Here is a 26,062-nt window from a genome sequence, read left to right on the forward strand (position 1 = left end):
AATGGTGTCCTAACTACCTACTCATAGTTGTTGTGTAACCCTAACACAAACATAACAGTAGTAGTTGCCATTTGATACAGTATATGGCAATCTTGTACTGTGCCATTTGACACAACATTGGCTATATTGTATGGCAATCTTGTATCAAATGGCAACTGATTAATAATTGGTCTTATTGGGGGCAATGAAAGGGAAAGGACGAAGCAGCACTGAGGATCTTGTATCAGCGTTTCCACAGCAACACATATAAAATTACAGCATGGACTTTAAACAGAGGCGGGGGAGCGGGTGACGCAGGTTACAGACAAGGAACTGACAAGGAACTGACAAGGAACTGCACCGATGGTGAGCACCGGAACTTTTTACTCAGAAATGAACATTTAAAAAAAGTTTTTTTCTTGCTTTTTACAAAATAAGACAAGGTGATCCTTTAATTGCCATTACCTGAGAAGTGTTGCCATGTTTATGTCACATTGCAGGCTAAATTCTTCACACCGGTTGAAATCAATGGTAAGCAGCACTACGCGTCGTTTTACATTTATTGGTGTTTGAAATCAATGATTTATCCTGCATATATAACTGACTATAACTAACTACTGATTATAATCATACTGAAAATGCCCATGTATTTCCTTTAAAGAGTACAAGGAGTGTTTCTCCTTGTATGACAAGAAGCAAAAGGGCAAGATTGACGCCAAAGATCTGATCACAGTCATGCGCTGCCTTGGTACAAGTCCCACATTCGGAGAAATTGCAAGGCACCTGCAAGTTCACAAGATCGGTAAAGTAAAAACTAATTCTAGTTTCTAGTTTTTAATACTGCAAACATGTATGTTCCTGTATTTTCTGCATGTGGGAGTTTTTCTGACACTAAAACTGCTACGGACAGTCTTTGAGTGACACTATTCTGTGGTTATACGTGTATACATGTACAGTACGTCACTGCTATACAAGCAGAGAGGCAGGAACAAGAGCTTGTGTTTAATAATGTATGATTATGAATACTGGTATGTTTCCTATAGAGAAGTTTTATTGTTCACCTGAATGTGCAGCAGTGTTTTTTTTTCCATCGCAGGTTAACCTGAGTGGGTTATTACTAAATCTTGATTTTAAGGAGTTTATAAGTCTTTACAAATGTTTTTAGTTATTCAATGGCATACAGTAAACAATGGTTTGACTTGTGTGAATTGAATTGTGACCACATAGTATAATCTGAAAGATGGATCCACAAGAAGCTACTTTTGCTTTTCCATAATATTAACATAACCCATATTTACAAATTAAAAAAATAAATGATACTTTTATGACTTAATACAATACATTTCTTACATACAGCTAAAAATAATAATAACATTGGTAAAACCGATGTAATCTTAACTGACATTTCCAGTATTATCTATTCACAGGTGGCCCCTACAGTCTGTATCAGGTTTTATTTATTTTATTTTTTCATAATTTCATGATTGTTTGACAACATGAGAACGATGTACTTTTGTGCCACATAAGAAAAGACAGGTGAGCTGGACTTCTCTTCGTTCCTGACAATGATGCACAGGCAGAAGCAACAGGAAGACCCCAAGACAGAAATCCTGGAGGCCTTGAGGATGACGGACAAGCAAAAGAAGGGCTTCATTTCTGCATCTGAGCTGCGGGCCAAGCTCACCATGTTAGGAGAGAAACTCACTGACAGGGAAGGTAAAGCAACACCTGAGTCTGGTGAAAGAGGGACGCTGGTAAAGCAAACGCGTATAAAGACCTTTTTTTTTCAAATCGGTTATGGATGCATTGGTTCAGACATCTTATGCAATGTCCTTGTGCGACGTCTAAATGGGCACAAAATTGCCCTCATGTTCTACTGAAGAAGACCTGAAACTATTGAGACCATTTACTCCTCAGGAAAAGGTTTATTGATGTTGTAAATCAAGTAAGAAGTAAACTCATCCATAGCCAATAGACTTCCAGTCAAATGGAATTTGTTTTGCAAACAGTGGAGTAGCCCCCTAGTGGTTTTTCAATATATTCTCATTTCCAACAGGTGAACTTAAATCAGCCTGAAATGAAAGAAACCATGGATTTTACGAGTCCCACATCATTGACCAAATACTTTTTAGACACAAACTGATGGCAAATCACTGTTTGCAGGGACTCATTTATGTTAAGGATTAGTCAGTAAGGCAGTTCCAACTATTTTCACTCATTATCCAGCTGCTCATGAGACTATAGAACTTCTAATTTGACTTAAGGCTGATTGATGTACAGTATCTTCAAATTTGTGAACTGCTTCTTCGAGAAGAAGTTATTTTTATATTCACTGTAGTAAAAGGACAAAGTGGATAATGACTTTCCTGACATGTAACCATCTTTGACAGCAGTGAAGTAATGACAAGAAAAGCAGTCTTTAAATCTCCTGCAGTTAAAACTGTGGGCTTGATTTTGATGGCATTTGTGTTTCAAAGCCCAAACGTAATTATTCAAACAGTTACTGGCTGCTTCCCTGTGGAGACACATCCGTCATGTTGATGGATTCCCTGACCACAGAGGCAGATATTGATGCCTCTTCAGTAAATGAGCAGCAAACTGCACAACTGCAGTGAAGATGATCTCACTGTACACACTAGTACACACGTTTGACTTTACAGAAGGGAGTCTTTCTGATTGTTACACATTTTACTTCTGTTTGTATATTTTTTTTGAATTTAAAAACTTAATCTTCAACATAACTAGCAACTGAATATCACAAATAAACCCAATACAGTCAAAAATAACTACACCACCCTCTGCATTTATACATGAAAGTAGTAACACAAACATACAGTATGTTCATTTTGTATTTTTGACAAACAGCTGCTCATGCTGAATTATTTTATTCACCCTATTTGAAACACTGTTGAGCTTTGAGCGAGGATAAACAAAAAATAATTATTCCAGATTTGCTATTCATTGAGCAGATGTGATTTAATGATAGCTCCGGGTATAACATACACACACAGTCTGGTTCAGCAGAGATGTTATGGCCTTGGTTAGGTACAAAAACAAACAAACAAAGGCAAAGACCGGCAGCGATGATGTCACACACAAGACTTTTCAGGCATCATTTAATTGTTTTCTGTGTCTTCTATTTTCAGTGGATGAGCTCTTCAGAGAGGCAAACGTCAAGTCAAACGGGACCATCAATTATGAAGAGTTCACCAAGATGGTTACACTGCCACCAGTTGATTACTGATTTTTACTGAAGTTCAAAACTGACTTTACATGCCAACTGATGAAGAGAAAGCTTGCTGGATTAAAACTACGTGTTCTGGCCAGCAGCTGTGCAGATGCTTTGCTTTATCTTTCAGATTATTTAGTAAGAATGTAGAATCTCTTTGATCTAACATTATTTACACGTGTTTGCTCTTTGTGGAGCATTGCCTTTTGTCTAACACTATATCCATTAGGGCGGTTTGTCTCTAATAGGTTGACATTTCATTAACTTAAACGCTTATACTCGGTGCACCTAAATTGATCGATTCAATTTAGAGCTTGAGTCTATGATTTGTTTCTGAGACACATTTTCTGTTATCTGTTGAAATCACCTCCAAACAAATGCATTGCAAAACAATAGAGCACACACCAGGGGCACATATATATATATATATATATATATATATATATATATATATATATATATATATATATATATATACACACTATGTATATATGTATATGTATATATATATATATGTGTGAACCTTCCTTATGTAATGTGGACATTTGCATGTGAATACAACCATAATTAATCAGTGCAGTATGTGCAAGTGACAATGACCCAGACACATGGCAGCTACGGATGTGTTGCAGTGGGTTGTGGTTCTTTGCAAAGATGCAACTGCTTTTGATGAACAACAACATTATCATTATGAACTGTGTATAGGCAAGCAGGTGATCATGTTATAGTATGCCAGCGAATCAATCTACAGTATAGTTATGGCTTCACACACTGTATTTTTCCCCCTGACAACTTGATTGATGGTGTGACATGAAGAGGATTTCATCAAGTAATATAAAAAGTGTTTTTTTTCGAACCCAATTGCAGAGTGAAGCTTTGATGTCTCATGTTCAACACTTTTATTTTTACAGTGTTTTTCTTTTGGTAGCACCTTACATGCATCGCTATTAAACTGCTTTTATTCCAGGTTTGTCATCTCATTTTAATACACATTAAAAGTAACTTAAAAGCATAATCATTTTAAATGAATGACTCCTAACTGCCAATTAGTACTACACAGTTGCCAGAGAACAGCATGTACATTAGTCAGTGTGAAGATCAACAACCTTTAAAAATACAGCCATAATTCTAGAGGATTAGATTTAGATTTTCTTTCTTTCTTTCAGCACAGTAAAGTTAAAAGCTGCATTCATGTGACAATTTCGCCTAAAGCACAACTTTGACTGTTTTCTCATATACATTTTGCTGACATTTCATTTGATATACTGTATAGCAAAGACATTTTCTTAAAAAGATTAGACATGAAGCAGCTTTAAGAAATACAGGATAATACGACTGCACTACAGCTGCCTGAGCCCTGTGCTTGTTTTCCAATTTCTGCTGTAAACAAGCACATGAGCTGAAAGAGTAAAATGGCAGGAGTTAAGTTTGTCCAAGAAAACAACAACAACAACGTACTGTATAGTATAAACCTAATCCTAACACATGAACATTGCTGAATATAACATGCAATGAAACTGTAAAGTCCCTCCATTTTGAAGTATTTATTCTGAAATGATTCAATCAAATGGTTAATTTAAAAAATAAAAAAAAAAGGCTGACATCTAATTATATAATATTCAAGTAAATAAGGCAATGAACCTGCCAAAACCCAACCAAATATACCCGAGTCTGTGTGGCATCAAGCACCCAGAGTATTCCTGCTGAGTATCTCCACTGTTCACATTTATATATTTTATTTATTTTGTAATTTAAAACTTTTGTTGTAAAACCAAAGTGTGATGTTAAACAACTGAACCCTGCTCTGTGTGACAGCTGTCGACGGCTTGGTAACTTTAAAGCTTCGGTTTCCTTGGCATTTGACGTAGTGTGAAATATATTTGTCAAGAGTGATCAGCTGCTGCTTTAAGATAAGTGCTTTTCCCTGTTCTGTATTCCCATTTCAATTTTTTCAGATGATACGAGTGGGTTGTCACGTACGGTTAATGTTGCGGCCACCTGTAGTAATCATTTTACATTCCTTGGAAAGGAATTGTGCTTTTTCTTCATTTTGAGTAAACATGTTTGTCTACTTCTGTCTGAAATATTTAAATTTCATGGTTGTAAAATTGAGTCTGTATTCCACATGTGAGGAAGTAGCACCCTGTGGCCAACAGACAATTTTCAAAGAAATAATAGTTTTGAGGTATTTGAGTATTTTTCTTCTCATCCATTTTTATTGCAATATCATTGTCTGCTTTGCACTACAGGTGTTTATTGTTAGTTGTAAGGTAAACTAGTTCAGAAGCTTCAAAATACAAACTGAAAATACTGTCAGAAATGTTACTAGCAGGTTACGTCCCTGGATCAGCCACTATTTGCTGCCCCCGGAGCAAATGTGATGATGGGGCAGGGCTTAGTAAACAATCAGTTGTGCGCCACTCATTTTTAAGTTTTATAAAAATTGCACCACATGACTCATAAAGCACATTGCAAATGTTACACCCGTTGTCTGTTTCTCTCTGTCCAGTTTCTGTTGCTGTCAATAAAGTTAGAGCATTGTACCAACAATAACAGTTAATGAGCGATAACCCATGCATGCGAGGATGCATTAATAAGATAAAAGACCCTTGTATTTTATGTAACACCATATCTGTTACATGCAAATACTGATTCATAAAATGTCAATCGGTATACTTTATAAAAAAAAGTGCAAACAAATGTTTACATTCTCATTATTTACAGAGGAAAACCGCTATGTTTTGTTATCGGTCCAATCATTTTTCAGCCCAATGTAATGATTCCACCATCACAAAGATGCAGATGAGTTTGTTCATAATTTAGCTTCTCGTGGTGGAGAAATCATGAAAAGGCTCCGCGGTTTTGATGGGAAATGATGATTTGCACTATATGTCATCACTCAGCGAGGCATGTCAGTGCACTGCTGCACCTCAGGGGCGAGATGTGCTGCCGCGGCGGGGGCGCTGGCTGCAGGTTTTGCAGCACTGTGCTTGTACGTTGGCCAGGTGGCAACGGCTGAGCAAACGGAGAGTCTGGCAGAAACGAATCGTCAGGTGGTCACGAAGACAAACTGTTCCTACAAAGAAAGTACAGAGGGAGAGAGGGAGAGAGAGATCAAGCACACAGGTGGAATACAAACTTAATCAACATCGTATTCAGCTGCATGTTGTCTCATTACTAAATGAATGAAGGTCATATTAGGGCTGTGATTTCATATCTGGCATTAACATCACATCAGGGAGGATGTGATTCTAGGGTCAGTGGAACAATTACATTGAACTGTGGCTAAATAGTCACCAATAATTAACTCTAAAGCTGCAAAATGGTAAATTACATTAGTTTGATGCCTTTTTTTGATTTTTAACTCTCCTCTGTGCATTGTAATGTTTCAAGGTGTGTGTTTTTATTCGTATCCACTAGTGTTGTGTTACTCACATCAATGACAAAGTATTAGAGCCACACATGAAGACTTTTTTTTCCCCCCAATGACGAGATTAATCTTGACACATCAAACTTAAAACCTGACAAACTTTTAAACTCAAATTCAATTTCATGAATAAAGTTGGAATATAACGTTGAGATTACACTCAAAATTTCTAGAACTTTCACAGAAGCTGTCACTGTATCCGGACAGTCAGTCTCAGGCAGTGATGGAATGAGTCTTTGACCAACTGAAACTCTCTTTCTTGACTGGAAGCGGTAAAATATTGAGATCACACGATATTCCAACTCTATTCTCTAAATTTCAAGTTTAATCTATCAATCTTGTCATGGCATAAACTTTTTTTTTTCCTCATGCGTGGCCCTAATACTTTGTCATAGATGTGAGTAACACAACACTCGTGGATACAAATAAAAACACACACCATGAAACATTACAATGCAGGAGAGTTAAAAATGAAAAAAAAATAAAATAAATCAAACTAATATAATTTTTGCAGCTTTAGATTTAATTATTGGCCACAGTTCACTGTCCCATCCTCCTGACATGAATTTAATGTAAGATGTGAAACCAACATTACAGTAACTATACTCTACACTTTAACTCAAGATCATTTCCAGCATCAGCAATTAGACAAATCTAATACTCATAAGACATTAATTGACAATAAAGAATCAATGGCAGACTCTTGTACCAATCGATTCTGTACGAGTGTTAGCAAGGAACCGACTGAACTGACTTCTTCATGGCAAGATGTAACCGAGGTACATAGATTTATGTCAACAACGTGCTCATGAATGATGATGATGAATATTATTTATTTTTTTTGTAGCCGAAGAAAGTCTAGTATCCCTAGTATCAGCCCTTCAGAGCTTTTCAGAGGAAGGATTAAGTCCCTACACTGTTTTTGGGCTCAAAGGCAGATGGCAATCAATAAAACAAGATGCGGAAAGCATCCAACCATGTGTTCAGTAGATGATGATTTCTGGCACTTTCCAAAAAACATGTACATTGGATGAAGAGGTAAGAGGAACAACTCATCAACCTGTTGCAAACCTGCTATGTTTGAGGACGTAAAAGGAAGAGGCTGGGGCAATTATAAAACCTGCTGCAAGAGCAGTGTTATTATGTTTTTCAGTGGTTGTGGCAGCTATATTTAGAGCCTGACTGATTTATTCCCTGGAAAACAAATTTGTCTGATGAATATCTGGCTTTTCCATCAGTGTTTATGTTTATGTTTACCAAAATGAAACTCAACAGAATAAAAAAAAAGACGGTTTGAATTTTACAAAGCAGAAAAGACAATAATTGAGTTTTGTTGCGACCTGCAGACCTTCAGCTTTGATCCTTCACATCAAGGTGAAACTTATTGCAGTTTATCTGGTCGCGTCACAGTTTGCACATGAACCTCATGACTTCATGATTGGTGATGTTTTATCAACAAGAGATAACTGAGGCCGTTCTTTTATATGGTTTTTGAATGAAGAAAATGTTCATCAGCACACACACTGTTAAAGTGAAGTAAGAACGTTCAGTCAGCTCTAAATCAGTATAACAAATTTGTACACAGGCAATAACACAATTGCAAACCTGCAATTCCATTAAAAACTTTAGGCATTGACATGCGGCACACAGGGGTCACTGCTTCAACATTCTCTGTGAGATTCTCATCTTCTGTACAGTATACGGGTTATAGCTCAGTAAACAGTGGAAAGCAAAAGACGACACTGGGCTTCGGCAGTAATATGTTTTCCTCTCACTGTTTGTAAAACACAAAGCACACATCATACGCCATACAAACCCCTTGTCATTCTATAACATAGTGGGTTTGCACTGATTCCAACAAAAACATTGTGAAAGGGCCAGCGGGTTAATCACAGCATCATGAGTGGGCACATGTATTTCACGAGAGATAGTCATTCAGTACACTCCAAGCACATCCCTCACTTTCACCGCCTGTGCCCTCAAGGACACACTTAAGCTCTTAAATGCTTCATAGGGTTCATCAGCGAGTCTCAACCAGTGTTGGCCTGACATTTGGAGCGAGCCTTATTGGGTTTTAGAGCTTTTTACCTCCATGAAGGTGCTGTCATACTCCCATGCATTATGTTACATGTGTTGTTTACAGTATAGGCCAGTGAAACAGGTTTTAACAGTAAAGTTTGACATTAGATTCTGTTAAATATGAGCCAACAAAATTCATTTCACACTGGCGCTGAATAAAAGCTTCGACCTTGAAGTCAAACGTGCCATGTCCACCAAAGTAGTGTGTACATGTGTAATCTCCAAGTTCTGTAAACTCATTATTACATGCTGTAGATTGTTGTTGTGTACCAGTAATATGCACTTCAAGGCTGTGGTGTGAAACCTTTAAACAAATAATAAACCAACGGTGGTCATTCAGCAGTTTGACAGGAGAAATGCATCTTGTCCCTACACTACTGCTACAAATGCCGTAGTCTGTATGTAGTGCTCTGGTTTGCTCAGTGAGGCCAATAAGGAAGAAATAATTATACTATGCAGCCTCCGGGGGGGGGACGTGACACTCAGACTCCACTTAGACTTGAGTAAAATGACTTGGTGGAATATCTACACTTTCTCAAACACTGAGGAGTCACTGCTACAATGTTGTGGAAAACATTGGGTGTCTGCTTTTGCGGCCTTGTGTACAAACCTGGCAACCGAGTAACACCAACACCACATACGTGACACTTCAAATCTCACAAAGGAAGGTAAAAAAGGAAGTCAGTTGGTTTCTGTTTTAATCCAGTGCTAGTTAACGTCTCGGTGGGTCATAAGCTGGTTATGTTTCGTGCCTTACATTTGAAATGCATTTCCATGGTTTAATGTAACCCAACGTAAGTATTCTTTATCGTGTATTTATTTTAATTTTATTGACGTTAATTACACATAATATACATATATATATATATATATATATATATATATATATATATATATTTTAAACAATTCAGTTGTATGGGACCATGAAGAAGTCCTTATATGGTATGAGTAATAGAGTGTTTCTGTTACTGATAAAAGTCTAGCAGTTCAAAATTTCTCTTAATAAACTAGTCAGACCCTGGGTTGTTTGTGGCTGTTCTTTATGGAGACATAGTTTCTCAGCTGTCTTAAAGAAAACAACTCCATCTGAGATTTTACAGCTTTGAAACACACATACAAGTCAGTTTTTTGATACATATTATGAACCTGGAACCTTTTTCTTTTGAAACATGAACAACCAAACATGAAAACTATACAATATAGATCATTAGCTTCTGAATCAGCACTGTGGAAATATGTTGAGGGACTGAATCCACACCATGCACCCAAATGACCTTCCTCTCTCTGCTTTAGGCTACTGTAACACACACACACATGTTCGACATTCATGACTTGAGGGGACATTACATTGACTTACATTCATTTCCTGGAGACTTACTCTAACCTTAACCACAATTACTACTGGCCTAATCCTAACCCTAACCCTAACCCTAACCTCAACCTAACCTTAAAACATATCTTCACCTTAAAATGTAGTAATTTACATTATGAGGACTCGCTTTTTGTCCCCACAAGGAAGACAAGTCCCCATAATGTGACTGTGTAAACAGGTTTAGGTCCCCACAACATTAGTAATACCTGGACACACATTACACACAAAGGTCTGCTGAGATCCAGGTGGTGTACTCAGCAATTTCGCGCACTAATGAATGACGTGAATTATTAATCAGTGTGCACATTTTTCAGCAGGCAGTCAATTATTTAGAGCTTGTGATCTCCTGGGTGAAGCAAACCACAGATGACGAGTGGATACGCTTAACAATGTCAAAACAAGAGAAGCATATTAGAAATCAGTGTTTTTCCACTGATTTATTCAGAGAGTGGCTTTAAAGGCAAAAACATGACTCATAGCTCATCTTGAGATATTCTCGTGAAATGAGTGATAGACTGACAGCGTAATTATCTCAACAACGTGCTCACTCAGAAGTTGCGGTAAAAACAAAACGGCATACGAGTAATCGCAATCTTTCTTTTGCTGTCAGAGGTTGGGATCAGGGAGGTCAGAGCCTTCACTGAGGCCAAGGGGCACATGCAGAGAGAGCATCAAAGAGAGCTCACTTAAGTAAACTGAAAGCAGAAAAGGTCACTGATGTGAAATCCACATTTTCCTCTTTTTTTTTTATTCTGTCCCACACTTTGAAAACCACATGCACTGTCCATGTGAAGGATGAACTCGTATTAACTTATCCTCCTGTTGTCTAAGAAACCAACCTTGGATATTTGATGACTTACAGCCATGATTTATTGGTGGGCAAACAAAAAGAAAATGTGTCCACATTTCATGGGAAGTTACCTGACCAAAAAAGTTACTTGACCCTTGACAAAAAACATGAATGTGTTCCTCAATTCTTGACTTTGTTTCAGTCAATACATTACACTGGGGGATGTTTTTAAATGTCAGGTTGTCCAATCCAGATCTAACAAACCTTCCTTCCTGACCCATGTCCAGTTCGACATGTATGCTTAGGTGTTAAGAAAAGTAGAAAAAAGTATAGTAGACATGGTTTGTTACACAAGCACAATTGTGCATTCTCATTGGAATAAGTGCAATGGATAAAGTTACCTTCTGCTCCATCACTTAACATTCCTATCACATTTAGTCTCCACTATACTTTAAGAGACCTGTACTACATCAATGCAGCTTCTCATAAGCAGCCGTGTAGAGAGATTGTGAAGATATTTGACAGGAACGCTTTTATTTACAGGACGCAAACACTAGAATATCGCCCAGTGATCGCATGTCGCCTGTGACCACTGCTGATAATATTACCTGACATAATCTGTTTTCAGATGATGGACACAGCATAGAAATAATGTGACATTGTTTTCAAACCGAGGCAGAATAATAACATCATCAACAACAAAAATCACCATACATTACTTTTACGTCCAAGTTAATGTTTGTTCAAAATGTAATAACATTTTCAGGTCTTCATAATATCACTTTCCTAAAAATATGAGGCCAGTGTGATCTTTTTGTTCTGTCTGAATATGACTATCAATACTCGTCACTGATGTTTGACCTTAATCTTTCTCTCAATTTGGTTTGGACTGTGTGCAGATAAATAAGATGCAGCAACAACATTTCTATTGATAATAGATTTACAAAGGTGGACTCTTGTGGGCTCTTTTATTATGTGTCTTTGCTTTAGATAACTATACTCAGCCTCACAGAGTGTACAACAAATGGTACATGAAATATGAGTTATTTTATTGATTTAATGGCGTTTATTTAACTCTGCTGCTTTCTTTCACTTCATTAACCAAGAGATTTGTGTAAAAGTCAAAATAGCAACTGGGATCTTATTACAAGGACATTTGTGTTGTTTTAGACGGTTCACAGGTTAAAATAAGATACAAACAACAGCTGTCTTCTATTCATTGTAGTGAATGCATTCGGCGTGACAATAAAATTGAAATAAATGTGCTGCTGGAGTTTTTTCCTTTTGACCAAAAAGTCACAAAATCCCAAGCATAACCAGCTGTTTGCCGCAGAAATTATCATATGCTTCTCATATTGTGATAAGACTTTAATACCTGCGTGCCTTCAAAATGTCAGCAAAACAGGCGTTCAGAGTACAACAGGCTGCCCTCTGAGGAGAGGGGGACTGTGATTTCATATGCGATATATAAAATACAAATGCCACTGAACGAAAAGTGAACGACTGCAGAAGCTGAATAAAAATGAGTTTTGCTGAGCCGCAGAACGCACAAATATTGAATCTGTAAAAAAGTTTTTTTTAGATAACTATAACGTACATTATGAGAGGGATGGAGGCAGGATGGAGGCAGCAACAACACGTGTTTCTCTGCAGGTCACCTGTGCCTTCTGTAGAGTGAAGCACACATGGAGGCCTGTGAGGCTCTTCAAAGAGACCAGTACATCAAAGCCATTATGTAAACCTCTCTCTGCTGTAGTTATATATAACATTTTTTTAGGGACACTGTGTCACAGTATCGAGCTCAGTCAAGAGCAGTGGATAGGAATGTCAAATTGTGAATGATGCGTTTCAAGCAAAAGCAGATAAAATGCCTATAATTTACTGTTGTGAATAGTTCCTTTGTTTGCAATTGTCTTGGGTGGAGAAAATGCTGCACGCCAGTCTAACAAAGAAGACCTTTGAGGATACTGTAGTCCGCCTTTCCACTCAACTTGTGATGTTGCATCATTAAAAGTGCTGGTGGATTCCCAGAGAAAGCAATGGTGCCACTAACAGACAAGTATTGCAAGGCTTCTCAAAGTGCAAAACATCCCCATGCACGGATTGTAATGTATATCAGTGAGAGTGGAGCGCGACATAATACTAAACATATTAAAGTGAACTAACCCCACCTGCAACACCTTCAAGGTCTGAGATCTTCAGGCGATTACTGAATAGTGAAATTAGTGAATAACACTTTCTACAGTAACACTTTCTACAGTATATTATCTTGAAACTTCACTGTGTTCTGCTGGCAGCTGTTTCTTGGGCTGTTCCTATAACGTTTGATGACAGCAATTAGTCGGATTAGATCAGTAGGCTGTAATGTGGATTTAGCCTCGGTTTATGCAGACGCTGTGCTCCACTTGTTGTTTTCTAGCCTTGGAAGATAAACTATATGTGTAGGTTTTATGCATTTATATGGATTAGATGCTTTCCCACAGGGTCATGTTTATCAGTACAAACACATCACAACACTTGTCTCCTTGAAGATTAGAAAGTCCATGTGTTTATGTTTTTATATGTGAAGCAAAAAAACAATGGTACACAACAAGGACAGCGATATTTATATGAAGCAAATGGAGACAATGATTTACATTATATTGAACGTACCTTGTATAAAGTGATGCAGTTATTTGCTCTTCTGAATTAGCTATTTTTCCCAAACGTTTAAAAGCACCGTATGTTATTTTCCAACGGTAGGGATCTGTCAATCAATACAATAACAGAAGACCTACAGTGTTTTGATGAGATGAGATTGTGAAGCAGCATGGAATCATGGGAATTCTTGTTCGAGGAGATCTTTGGTGGCAGAATGCACAGCACGGTCATTTCAAAATAGCGGTCCTTTAGTTTGAATATAAATATGGATTCCATCACACGGCAGAGAATCCCGGTTTGACCGAGTGCCTTTCTGTGTGGAGTTTGTATGTGTGGTGGATTTTCTCAAGGTTTTCTCCCACAGACCAAAAATGTCATATAATGTCATATATGACATATTATATGTCATATAATATATAAAATGTAATGTTTTTAGATATTTTAAAGCAGAAATGTTACATATTAAAACCATACATTTCATGAGACAGTACCGTTATTTCAGTAAATAAATCATTTTAACTTTGCGATTCATCTGTCATCTTCAAACTTACTGGATTTGATTGCCCAAAAAAGCAGTTAAGACTCTTATCCGATCTGATTGGTTTGAGATTCAAAGAGAAATCTGGAGACTGGCAGAGCATCCAGATTCTTGCTAAAAATGGAGCTAATGTGATCCCCTGAATGTAAACCAAAATCTATCATCAAGAATACATCGCTGTACCTTTACAGGTGTAGATGCTGCTAAAATGGCATTGACGTCCACAAGTGTTTGATTTTATACTGGAATGTACATCAGGGAAGCAAAGCCATGTGACTGCAATCGAGAATAAATAAATGATTTATTCAAATGTATTCAAAAAATGTTCTGCATCAAGTCTTTGAATCAAGCTTCAGCTACAGAGCGGAGACAAGTGACAAAAGCTATCGCAGTAAATCTGCCACAGCAAATTGACTTGCACTTCAGAATAAGGACGGTTATTGTTTTTTTGGCAATGTGGTCATTGTATGATAGAAAACAGGAGGATTGTCAGAGTGACTTTGGTGTTGAAAGCAACAAAATAAAGTCGGTGAAGCAAAATGAAAATCAGATCAATATAAAATGTTGTGATTACTCACTTCTATTAGTGTTGTTCCCCCACACACACACACAACCCCACCATCACCACACACACACACACACACACAGTCTATCCCCTCTGTGCTGAGCTGAGTCATTACAGGAGCACATTCAGTCACACACACAGAGCACAGCAGGGGAACCTTTTTTTTACCATCAGCAATCAGACTGCGCAACACCACAGCACCCAAAGTGTAAGACTGTAGAACCAACAATCAGAGTAACACCAGTGCTTTGCTCAACTATATAAATAATCTGTTTTTCATGGACATATATCACACAGTACATAAATATGCTTGTTGAAATGTGGACCTCAGATACTTTTATTGTTACTCTTGGTTGGCAATGGATGACAGACGACCACAATCACAACATAAAATACACTAATGTACACAGCCTTTCTATTTTTATCTTATATATTTTGGTTTCCGTTGTCATTCTTATCTTAATTTTTATTACATCTTCTCTTGGGCTGCTACTTTGTCGTTCCTCTGTGTTCAATTGAATTTCACAGTTGGGAGGTCAGTGAGGGTACACGTCATGGTACTCACCAGAGGGGGTGCTGTCACACTCCTGGGAGTTGCACTTCTGTGAGCTCTCAGGCTTTGGCTCGTGGCCACACTGACTATGATCCACTTCTTCATCTGTCTCAGCTTTTGTGTTGACACATTTGATGAGTCGATGCGCAACTCCTCCACCACAAGAAGCAGAGCACTGCAGAAAGAGATTCCACAAATGTTTCAAATGTTTTTCCAGACAGCTTAACTTCATAAACATCTTTCTTGTTTTACAACTTTCAAAATCCTTTGAATTTTGTAGCTTTATTTGTTATGATGACATCAGAATCGGCCAATTATAAACGGGTGAGTGCACAGGAACAGGGAGCATTTTTGTACAAAATATTAGTGTGATTGTGAAAACAATGCATGATTATGAAATTGCTTAAATGTTTTGTAAATGAGCAGATTAAATGTAAGTTTTTATAATGATAGTGAAAAAAAAGGTCACTTAGTCAGGATCACAATTTCTGTTACATTCAAACCATTGTCAGTATAGCAATGTCTTGATCTTGTGTTGCCCATCAACATTACCAAGCTGCAAACAGGAAGTCATGTGTTGGCGGCAACAGTAACATTGTGCTAGTAAAGTGAGATGAATACAAACAGATTGCACGATGACTGAAAACACAAAAAGCTGTCATCACAAAGAAATCGACTGTTCAAAAAAACCTGCCCATGCTCTGCCGATGTATAAACGCAAACGTTTATAAATAACGTCGATTTTATTGCTTGACAGAGCCCGTTTCCACGTGAAGGAAACAAGCTCTTAAAATGAAAGTGATTTATATTGTGTGGATGTAGGCTGCACTGTTGCATATGCATTGTGTGTGTACTATTAGTGCGTGGGGGTCAGGGTCTGTGACAGGATTGTGTTAAGGTTGCCATGGACATGATAATCAATAAATGGTTACCAGACCCTTTTGTGTTCTCTGGTTATTGTGTTTGAGGTCAACAGGGCTATGAGTTCAATAATATGCAGGGACACATGACACTTCAGTTCATTACAACATGTCTTATTGGGGGTTTCACTATAAAAATAGAGGATAGTTTTGGGCAAATCACTAAACACAACAGGAGGATCTGAAAATCCAACTCAAACTATTGATTGATTAGTCTTGTTGTGATTAACAACAAAAAAAGACAGAAAACAGACTCATTTTGAATGCATTACACTGTGACTGCATAGATTCATTGATAGTCATTACATATGTAAATGTCTTACACTGAGTACAATGTATACAAGGATTAACACGACTGTGGAGTCGTGTTATACCAGCAGCTGTTTGACCACAGTGAATCAATCATGCAAATTTTAAGGAATATCTTCCCCCACAGTTAGATTTTATGCTACCACCTGTTCATTCGAATAATCCTGCCTCTCAAACAATAAAGATGAGGTGGAAACTGAACTCAAAGTACACACATAACGGTGGGATAGACGGGATTAATTATCATAGATATGTTATGCTTTTGCTTTTGTCCTTTAAGTAATAATATGACACAAAGTTTTAAGATACGTAAAATTGATTTAGTGTACATCTTACTTTTGTTCATGAAAACATCCCGGGTGTGTTTGCATGTGCTTGAGTGTGTGTGTGTGTGTGCAATGTACCTGTCCCCAAGATCCAGTGAGCCACTGAGCACAAGGCTGGCTGTTACATGATTGGATGTTGCTGGGCTCAAGGTACCGACTGCATCGCTCGTTCTCTGGACATGTGACTATTCGCTGCTGATCACCTCCTCCACACACCTCAGAGCACTAACAACACATACACACACACACACACACACACACAATCTTGTTTTTATAGCTTAGCGAGGACACGTCATTTACATAATGCATTCCCTAGCTCCTTACCCTAACCTTAATTATCACAATTAAGTGCCTAACCGTAACCCTTATCTTGACCTTAAAACCAGGTCTTAACCCTGAAAAGACTCTTTAAAATTGTGGGGCCCAGACAAAATGAAACAAAAAGGTAAGGTTTTTACATTGTTTGGACCTCACAAAGATATAATACAAGTACACACACACACACACAATGTCTGAGTCCTTATCTTACACCAAAGTTTGGATGTTAAATTATAGCAGTATTGAAGGACCAACCACTGCAAGAGGTGCAATACACTGTTCTTTCTCTACATTGTGAAAGCACGTGTTTAGAGAGAAAAACATTGTTTTTTTTTCATATTCAATTCAGTGCCTCCTCTGAGTTTGCTTTGATGGGGTTAAGAGGTTAGGTCTCAAAGTCCCCCACATCAATGAAAGCATCAGCCCAGAAAATCACACACCAACAATAACAGCCGCTCAAGTCTCTGCAAGTCAGTTTGCACTGACATGGGTAGAAACTAATTAATAAAAGTGAAAGTTGGTGAGATAAGAGTAGGATAAGTCAAAAACGTATTTTTCACCTGACAGATGTTAATGGTGTTATTGTTGTATTCTGGTATGCTGACATCTTGTGTACTACTGATGTTCACTAACATGTGCTGTGCCTTTCAAATAAATAAATAAATAAATGAATGAATAAATGAATGAATAAATGATAACCTACATATATTCTTGTACACACCACTATGTTTTATATGCTTTGAGAATATTTCATTATTAGCCTCATATGACTCACCGGACCCCAGGAAGAAGTGTACCAGTGAAGGCACGGCTGAAGTTTGCAGGGTATATGGGTTTGTGGCCTGGCTGACACGGCCTGGCAGTGGAAAGGTCGTAATGGCCTCTGATCCCGCATGTCAACACACTGGACCTCTCGTGATTTAATTCCACCTTCACAGTTCTCGGAGCACTAGGAAGATACACAGTGTGACTGTAGTTCACACAGCTGCAGCCACTGGAGCTTGTGGGGATCCAGTAAATTGGAGACCAAGGCAACAACAAAGGGTCAGCTGGTGTCACACTATTATAAACTGCTGATGATCATAGTGTGGCTTGTGTAACTAAAACAAACATGGAATATAAAGTGACTTCAGCAAAACTACAGAGGATCCATTTCTTAGTCAGGAAATGTCTTTTTCAGAATTGAACAATGATCGAGAACTATACTCGATTACTCAGATATGCTACATCATAGGAAAGAAATCACATTCACTTAAAACCACAAATGTCAACCACATATTAATACTAGATAAAGCCATTACGTTGTGGACCAATTCAGTGTTGCCATTATGCTGCAAACAAGGTGTAGGATGAAAATATAGATACAAAAATACAACTATTTTTCATAGTAACTGTAAAAACAGGAATATTCACATCATATATTTTTATGCTGGTAGTCTCACCTTACTCCATTCTCCAACCTTCCATGTGGAGCAGGGGCGGATGTAACAGCGCAGGGCAGGTGCTGGTCTCTTGGCTGGATCACAGTCAGAGTCTGAGCCAGTGCTACAAGCTAAAGTCCTCCAGATAGCACCAAGACCACAGCTGGTGGAGCACTGGCCACAAGTGCAGGAACAAAAGATTACTAATTTTACTCCATGATGCATTAACAGCTTCAGCACACATAATAAGCCTCACTCACATGTAAAATGTTTTTGTGTATGTGTTGAGGTCTGGCTTTAAGCACTTTCCTGATATGCAAATACATGCAAATTATATCTACACATCAGAGCAGGGGTGTGAGTGGAGGCAACGTCTTTCAAATGTTCCATAAAACATTCGCAATGTCAGTTGCAATAACTCAAGGACAAATGGTGTCTCCAAAGAATTCAGAAAAATGTGTTTGTAGAATAAAGGCAGCGAGAGACGTGAATATCAAAAAAGAGCAAGAGTTTAGAATGTGTGGATTAAGGCAGACTCACAGTGCTCCAGTTGCCAGCGACCCAGTAGGCAGCGTGAGTGACTCGTGTAGAGGCTGATGTTCGGGCAGATGTTGGTGCTGGAAGTGTGTGATTAGGTGTACGAGTTGGCACGAGGAGCACAGCAGGTGTTGGTGATTTCATGAGCTGTGTTTGAGTTGTGTGATGTTGAATGGTGGCGTTTGAAGCATCAGGATCACTGTTACTGCTGCTCCTCGTCACTGGGGGAACAACTATTTCATTGTAGTCAAAATCAGCTAAATCAAACAGTGGATCTTGGTAGGCAAAGTCTGTTCCAGTTGTTTCAGGGAAGGAAGTTAGAGTAGGTAGTTGCACTGTTGTTGCTGGCAGGAAATCAGCTGGAGAAGGCCAAGAGGCTCCTTCTGAGTTTGGCAGAGGTATGGTTCCTGCAGTTAATGTGGAGTCAGTAGGGACCTCTTGGTTACCTGAGATTACCAGAGAGGGAAAGGGAAGAGGAGTGGGTTTCTGTGAGGCAGGGAGCGGGGTTGTACCGAGGTCAAGGTCAAAAGCCGATGAATTGTCTTTCCTTGTGTCGTATGCTGTATTAGAATGTGTCTGATCCAAGTCCAGCTCTTCCCGTGTGAAAGAAGTTGGAAATAATGTTGACTGAGTGGTTGTTTGAGGTATTTCTGAAACACTTTCATTCACCAGATCTTGAGTCTTGACCTGAATTACAGATTCTGGTGTGGGAGTGCCTACATTTTCTTCATTTGCTTGGTCTGTACTTTCATCAATGTAACTGTACTCATAATCATCATATGTCTCCACCTCATGAGGTCTCACAGTTGAAGCAAAAATAGTATTAATGGTTGTTTGATACCTGGGAAGAGCCTGTTTTGGAGTCACACCAACATCCTCACTGTGATTTTCCTCCTCAGGAAAATGGTCATAATTATTTTCAGACTCCTCTGTATATTGCCCCCATGTCACATCCTGTGTAGGCTCCTTTGTTTCCAGATTAGGCATTGTGCTGATGTTTTCGGGCCACCGCACAACGTCATATCTCTGCTTTGGGTTAAGTGAATGCTGAGTTGTTGACAATGGTGGAGAATGAGTTGCAGACACAGGCAGGAGATAATCCTCAGAAAGAAAGTCACTCATCCCTTCAGAATTTGTTTGCACAGACTCATTTAGTGCTGCATTTCTACTGTGATTCACATTGTCAAGATTGGTGTTGTCTGTCTGTGGCTCCTCTGTGTTCACCGTGTGAAAAATGGCTTTTAATATTGTAGAAATGGTTGAAGTAGCAGTGGGAACACTTTCATTCATGCTGTGGCTTGGATTGTCCTCCTGTGGAGAATGGAATATGTGACTGTCTCCTGAATCTTCTTCATTGCTCACAAAATCGTCTGACAAGTCTTCATGGAAGTTGATGAAGTTATAGTCATAGTAAAAATCATCAACTTGAACACTATTCTGTTTATTACCATTTTCAAGGTTATTGTGGTAGTGGAAATCTCCCTCGATTATGTTATTAAGGTTACTATGGGATCTTGGTTGGGCTCTGGTGGTGCCGTATTTGGACGGAGGTTTGACTTCAGGTATGGAATTAATTTCATTGAGAACTTCTTTACTTGGCCAGCCGCTTCCTGACCAGTCCATACCTCCAAAGTTATCCACAACCTGTGGGCAGTCCTGCATGAAACAGGTGCTGATGGCCAGAGGCTTCTTTTGGGGGTCACATTCAGAATCTGTGTTGCTAGAACAGGTCACATTACGGCGACGGACTCCACTTCCACAAGTCAGTGAACACTGCAGGAGAGAGAAGAGATGCCAAAGCTGATTATAAGCATCAGCAGCTCCATCTGTATTTTTATTTTACAAGCATCCAAGTTTACAAAGTAAAATCCAGCTCTCAAGTGAAATAAAACATTTTCCATAACATCTCTCCATGTGGAGAGATGCTGTAACAAATGTTGTTACCAGACTCAACAGATATTCACCTCAAAATCAATCAGAGAAGACTGGAGTCAAGGGTCAGAGCTCACAGCTTTCAGACAATATGTGACACACACTACAATTATTCTCACAATGAGGCTTATTTTATCTTGTTTTAGCCTTAAAGTGAACATTTGGCCTGAAAATGATGACATTTCAAGTTTTGAATCTGACCACACTGTTACTTCCTTAGAGATAAAGTTACAGGTAGGCACATCAGGAGACTCAAACCACTGAACTTCATGAACTTTCTTTCTTTCTGCACAAACAGAACCTCCTGTCCCAGTACAGGTTAACCTAACCTACCTTTGACCAGCTGCCAGTGGTCCAGTCTGCTGGGCAGGGGACATCTGTGTTGCAGGACAATAGTGACTCAGGTTTAGGGATGTGTTCACATTCACTGGGCTGCAGGGCTTCTTGCTCCTCCACACTCACTGCCTGGATGCAAAGCACTGTCCTTTTAGTCAGACCTGAGCTCCCACAGCTCGCTGAACATTTCTGCCACTCACCAACCCACCACCTGAACAGAGGCACACAAAACATGCACACATCTTCCATTTACTGGCATACTTGAGACAGAAAATATGTACAAATGTATAACGACTGACTACAGCTATATATACAACAGCTATATGTATAGACTATATACAGCTTTGATGGCAGTGGTAAGACTGTCCATAGCAAAGTTGGGTTAAGCGTCACTTAAATGGTGATATTTCCTGCCGCCTTTGAAAACAGAGTGCATATATTCAGCTGTCCAGTAATACATTGAAACTCGCCAAACACAAATAAACAACCGCTGTTAAGATGTTCAGTGTAACAGATTGGGACCATCTGCTCATCCACAGAGTCTGTGTGCACAGGTGAAAAAGATGAAATGTTTATTCAGAGTTCATGACTTCATAACCAAAAAAATATATTCTTCACAAAAAAGTAAAAATGTCATGAAGTGCACCACAAATTGCAGCAGGTTGGATAGAAAAAGATGAACTGCGGCCAATTAGCTACACAGCTCACTGCCAAATAAAACTGCCTCGGTTTACTGCTATTATGCAGAAAATAAGGCACTCACAGAAATGTTATGCATGAACAATAACACATTAACATGCTGAGAGCAGTAAGAATGTGTCATCTTCCAATCAAATCACAAACACGGCTTCTGCTGTTCATTGTCGACATAGACAAGGCCCTGTGTGCGTCATTCTTGATTGTCCAACATTCAAGGTCTACCATTCCTACCCACGATATCTTCCAGTTCTAACAACATGTGTACTGGCACTGCAGTGGGAGGTCTCTTAGCAAATAAGTAAAGAGTTATGGCTTTTGGAATGGCCATTAAGGATTTAACCAATTCTTCAATTAACCAATTACGTCTGTTTTCTTTTCTTGTTTGTATTTTTTTTCTTGAGACTTCACACACTGTGTCGTTATTATTTATACCAGCACAATGTGCATGTCAACCAGACCGCTGATTTAATTATCAGAAGAATTCAAAGTGCGTGGATAAAATGTGAAGATACATTCAGTGGCCTCTGAACTGCACATAGCTGACAGTGCAGCTACAGCCATATACTGTAATACTGCTTCTAGACTACTAGATTTAAAATGCATCTAACAGCACCTAAATCAAGGGTGAAGGTTTGGTTACTGGCGGGGACAAACCAGCTATTGTTTATTAACCAATTTACCGATGAATAAGGAAACTGCACAAAATGTGTTACCCTGTTAGAGGGTGTTAACTTTCTTTCTTTTTTTTTTGATATATATACATTTAGTGATACAGAGAGGCCCCAGATGCTTGAGTCTGTGTTTGAAACAGACGTTGAGAGCCATATTCAACACATAAAAACTGCTCTGAGAGAACAAGCTGCACTTTGGTGCAATAAAATGTGTGGAAATAGAAATATCTGGAGAGATGTGCCTCTTTGATCTCATTGAAGCAAACCTGCCAGCTGTGCTCAACTATTCATGTTTGATGTGCATAGGCTGCACTCTCAAAATAACCTGAATTTGTCTTTCAAAGAGACTCAAAAGCACAGGTTGCAATGGTGTGAATTAAACTTATAGTATACAAGGTTAAAGGGGATGTACATGACACAGGAGGAATTTAATCAATACGACAAAACACAGGAGACAAAATGAAAATGAAAGCAAACTGGAGAACCACTGTTTGACTGCAGAAAGATTAAAGAGGTGAATGTTACAGTCCAGAGGTCTTAAAACTAATCTCACTAAACCATGAGGTTTTTATGTTGAATTTCAGAGCCACAAATACAGCAAACATAAACAAGCATTTTTAGTCAATGCCACAAGTAAGAAAAACATCACAGACCAAGCAATGGAAAAGACAGATTTTATCAATCCACAAAAGAGCTGATGAAAGGTAAACAGTTCATGGAGTCCTATCGCTGATCATATTTAAGATTAACATAAAACAGATAATCAAGTAAATAATTGTTGTGTAGAGGTTGTTTAAAACTTGTTAAATACTTCTTCCTTTCTAATGCTTACCACTTAATATTTTGCAAGGATTGAATATTTTTTCCATTTTCTAATAAATGCCAATCGACAGGAGCACTGTCATTTACAATAGCTTCTCTCATTTTGTGTTGATGGAGTGCTTGTTGTATATGGTGAGACAATGTCTTGTTTTATGGGGATGAAAGGTTTTAATTTAAAGTCTGTAATTTGTTTATGAAACACTTTGTGGCTTACTGAAATCCACTTTACTTCCAGATAGCCCTCAATAAATAACCTTTGTTTGTGACAAAAATCTTTAAACGGTTACAGTAACTGTTTATATTGCGAGGACGACAGACAGGGTATGAAGAAGATTTCAACAAATAAGGTGAAAAGTGTTTTAGAAAACAATTACAGACTACAAATATTGTGGCACTGTTTAAGTGGTGGGAATATGATCAATGAAATTGACTCTCCAATCAGTTCTTAATGAAAATCTGGGTTCACCAGTCCTTCAAAGAAGAGTTGAAAAACAAGCATATTTCCCTGTGTGTGTCTGTGAATACTGGTGTCATTTTGTAAATCATGTCAACTCACATGGCTGGACATGGATCCTTGTTACAACTGGTTTGGTTATCATCCGGTCGGGTCAAGGGGTCACAGAAGTGCTCCTCCAATATCCCCATTGTCTTTTCCACACAGTAAACAGTCTGTCTCTGAACACCTGGAATACCAGAGGGAGGAGAGGAATGCTTGTGTGACATCTGGTGAACCATGATTAAGAAGAGAAGATGAATGACATAAAAGACAGCAACACATTTCTACTTTACGAACCAAGGATACAACTGTGAACATAAATCAGTGGATCTCTTTACTGAGCTCCTCTCATTAGATCAGCATGGAGAGACACACTTGTTTCATCATGACAGATGACCTGAGGTGATCTCTACACCAGTAAAACTATCTATACTGACTCTCTTTTAAATGCGTATTTTTCCGAATCAACGATCACTCGTGCCACAGAAATCTTACAGCACCTTTAAATGTGTACAGTAACAGTTCTCACTATGTTTTACATCGTTTCAATCTAATTAAAAACAGTGACAATTAAGACCAGTCATGTTTTCCGTTTAATCCACATTTTATTTGTTCAAACGTCTGTTACATTTAAACCATTTTCAAATGAGTTCACTCAATGCTGAATAAGCCTATCAGCTCCATACAAGTCTCTGTGTTTCTCAGTATAGTGAAGATCTTGTGCCCCCAGGTGACACTCCTGCACCAGTGGTGATTGCTAAAATGGTGTCAAATATGTACTGTGTTGTATTTACATTTCAATAATAAAAGTGCACTAGAACGCGATTAGAATGTGTCAGTAGTTCAGAATTCAGAATCAGCTGTTAATCACACATGACGGGTCGTATTACGTGATGTTCGCATTCCCGTAGCAGCCTCTGCATTAAAACCACTTGAAGCTCAGCTTCAACTGTTCACTATGGGATGGCACAGAATAGGATATGTGCTCAATGTGTGGACGCTTGGCTTCTGCATGACGATTGGAGGAACTATCTGAGAGGAGCAACGGTTTTTGATTGACATGTGGATTATGAGAGGGTCTATTGACAAATAGCTGGTCGTTGGCAATACAACCAATTTTCATATAGACTATAAATAAAAACACTATTTTAGCATTTCAGTTTTACATAATTATCACATTTCCTTGATCTAGTTGTTTGTTTTGTTTGCAGAATTGATGTATTAATAACTGGGCCTGAAATTGTCCCCACCCACTAGCTGATAGTATTGCTTGGCCAGGCCCATTTTCTTTTCTTCTTTTTTTTCAGATAGCTCTACCAACTGAGCTATCCAATGCCATTATCAGATGAAGGATGCAGCATATAAATGATCTGACATCATAACAGAGGCAGAATTATAACATCATCAACAACAAAAAAACACCAAAGGTTATGCACTGTAGCTTTACATACATATCTTCAACTAACACAGAATCGCATGAGCAGAAAGCTGTTTTCATTCCTCACTAAATAAATTATTAAAATGCCCATCTTAAATATGCTTAAAAGAAATTTATCTGTCTACCACAAGGAGAAGTATTATTATACAGCATCAAACATAAAAGTGGCTCCACCAGTATTCACCCAAGAGCACATTACACCAAAGAATACTTTAAAGGGGCTGATTCATGAGGAAGCCACAGATTTATCTCCACTTGTGTGACCGAACATCTCTTGTGCTCCTTCGGGAGCCTCCACCCCATCAGAAAAGCAGACACTTCTCACCTCTCTGTGCCCTCCATGTCTGATCTCTTTCTTACACCTTCAAATATCTCTCTAAAGAACAAGGCAGCTACATTAGATTGGAAGCCAAATGGAGACAGGATGAGTAAAGATGGAGGAAAATATTAAAAATCTTTTCAGCTACATGAGCAAATACTGCTTTAAGATCTCAGAGTGGTGGATAATGTAGTATAATGTATTTTAATATGGGCGAGTAATGTCTCCTGATGTGCTAATGCCTATGTATACAGTATATATGGAGAAATAGTGTAAAAAAAAAACAACAACAAAAGTGTACAGACATTTGGTTTCATATTTGTGAGATACTTGTCAAGTATTTCCT

At 38.4% G+C, this 26,062-nt stretch overlaps 2 protein-coding genes across 2 annotated transcripts in view; one reads left to right on the top strand and one right to left on the bottom strand.

Annotated features, from left to right (window-relative positions):
* Positions 1 to 293: 293 nt before the first annotated feature.
* On the top strand, positions 294 to 3,664 carry calml4a (calmodulin-like 4a). Its single transcript, XM_044029999.1, has 5 exons — positions 294 to 345; positions 480 to 510; positions 641 to 781; positions 1,507 to 1,695; positions 3,126 to 3,664. Exons 1-5 carry the CDS (start codon positions 343 to 345, stop codon positions 3,221 to 3,223), a joined length of 462 nt encoding a protein of 153 aa, XP_043885934.1. The 5' UTR covers positions 294 to 342; the 3' UTR covers positions 3,224 to 3,664.
* A 428-nt stretch (positions 3,665 to 4,092) lies between these two features.
* Positions 4,093 to 26,062, bottom strand: part of LOC122772208 (A disintegrin and metalloproteinase with thrombospondin motifs 7) — a 76,181-nt gene continuing 54,211 nt past the window's right edge. Inside the window, exons 17-24 of the mRNA XM_044029996.1 lie at positions 24,020 to 24,146; positions 21,269 to 21,482; positions 19,007 to 20,776; positions 18,488 to 18,640; positions 17,821 to 17,994; positions 16,806 to 16,952; positions 15,185 to 15,347; positions 4,093 to 6,284 (exon numbers count right to left, since the gene is read on the bottom strand). Coding sequence (XP_043885931.1) covers positions 6,139 to 6,284; positions 15,185 to 15,347; positions 16,806 to 16,952; positions 17,821 to 17,994; positions 18,488 to 18,640; positions 19,007 to 20,776; positions 21,269 to 21,482; positions 24,020 to 24,146 — 2,894 coding nt within the window. The 3' untranslated portion in view covers positions 4,093 to 6,138. The remainder of the gene's footprint in view (positions 6,285 to 15,184; positions 15,348 to 16,805; positions 16,953 to 17,820; positions 17,995 to 18,487; positions 18,641 to 19,006; positions 20,777 to 21,268; positions 21,483 to 24,019; positions 24,147 to 26,062) is intronic.

The sequence above is a fragment of the Solea senegalensis genome, linkage group LG7, assembly GCF_019176455.1.
Source record: "Solea senegalensis isolate Sse05_10M linkage group LG7, IFAPA_SoseM_1, whole genome shotgun sequence".
Taxonomy (NCBI): domain Eukaryota; kingdom Metazoa; phylum Chordata; class Actinopteri; order Pleuronectiformes; family Soleidae; genus Solea; species Solea senegalensis.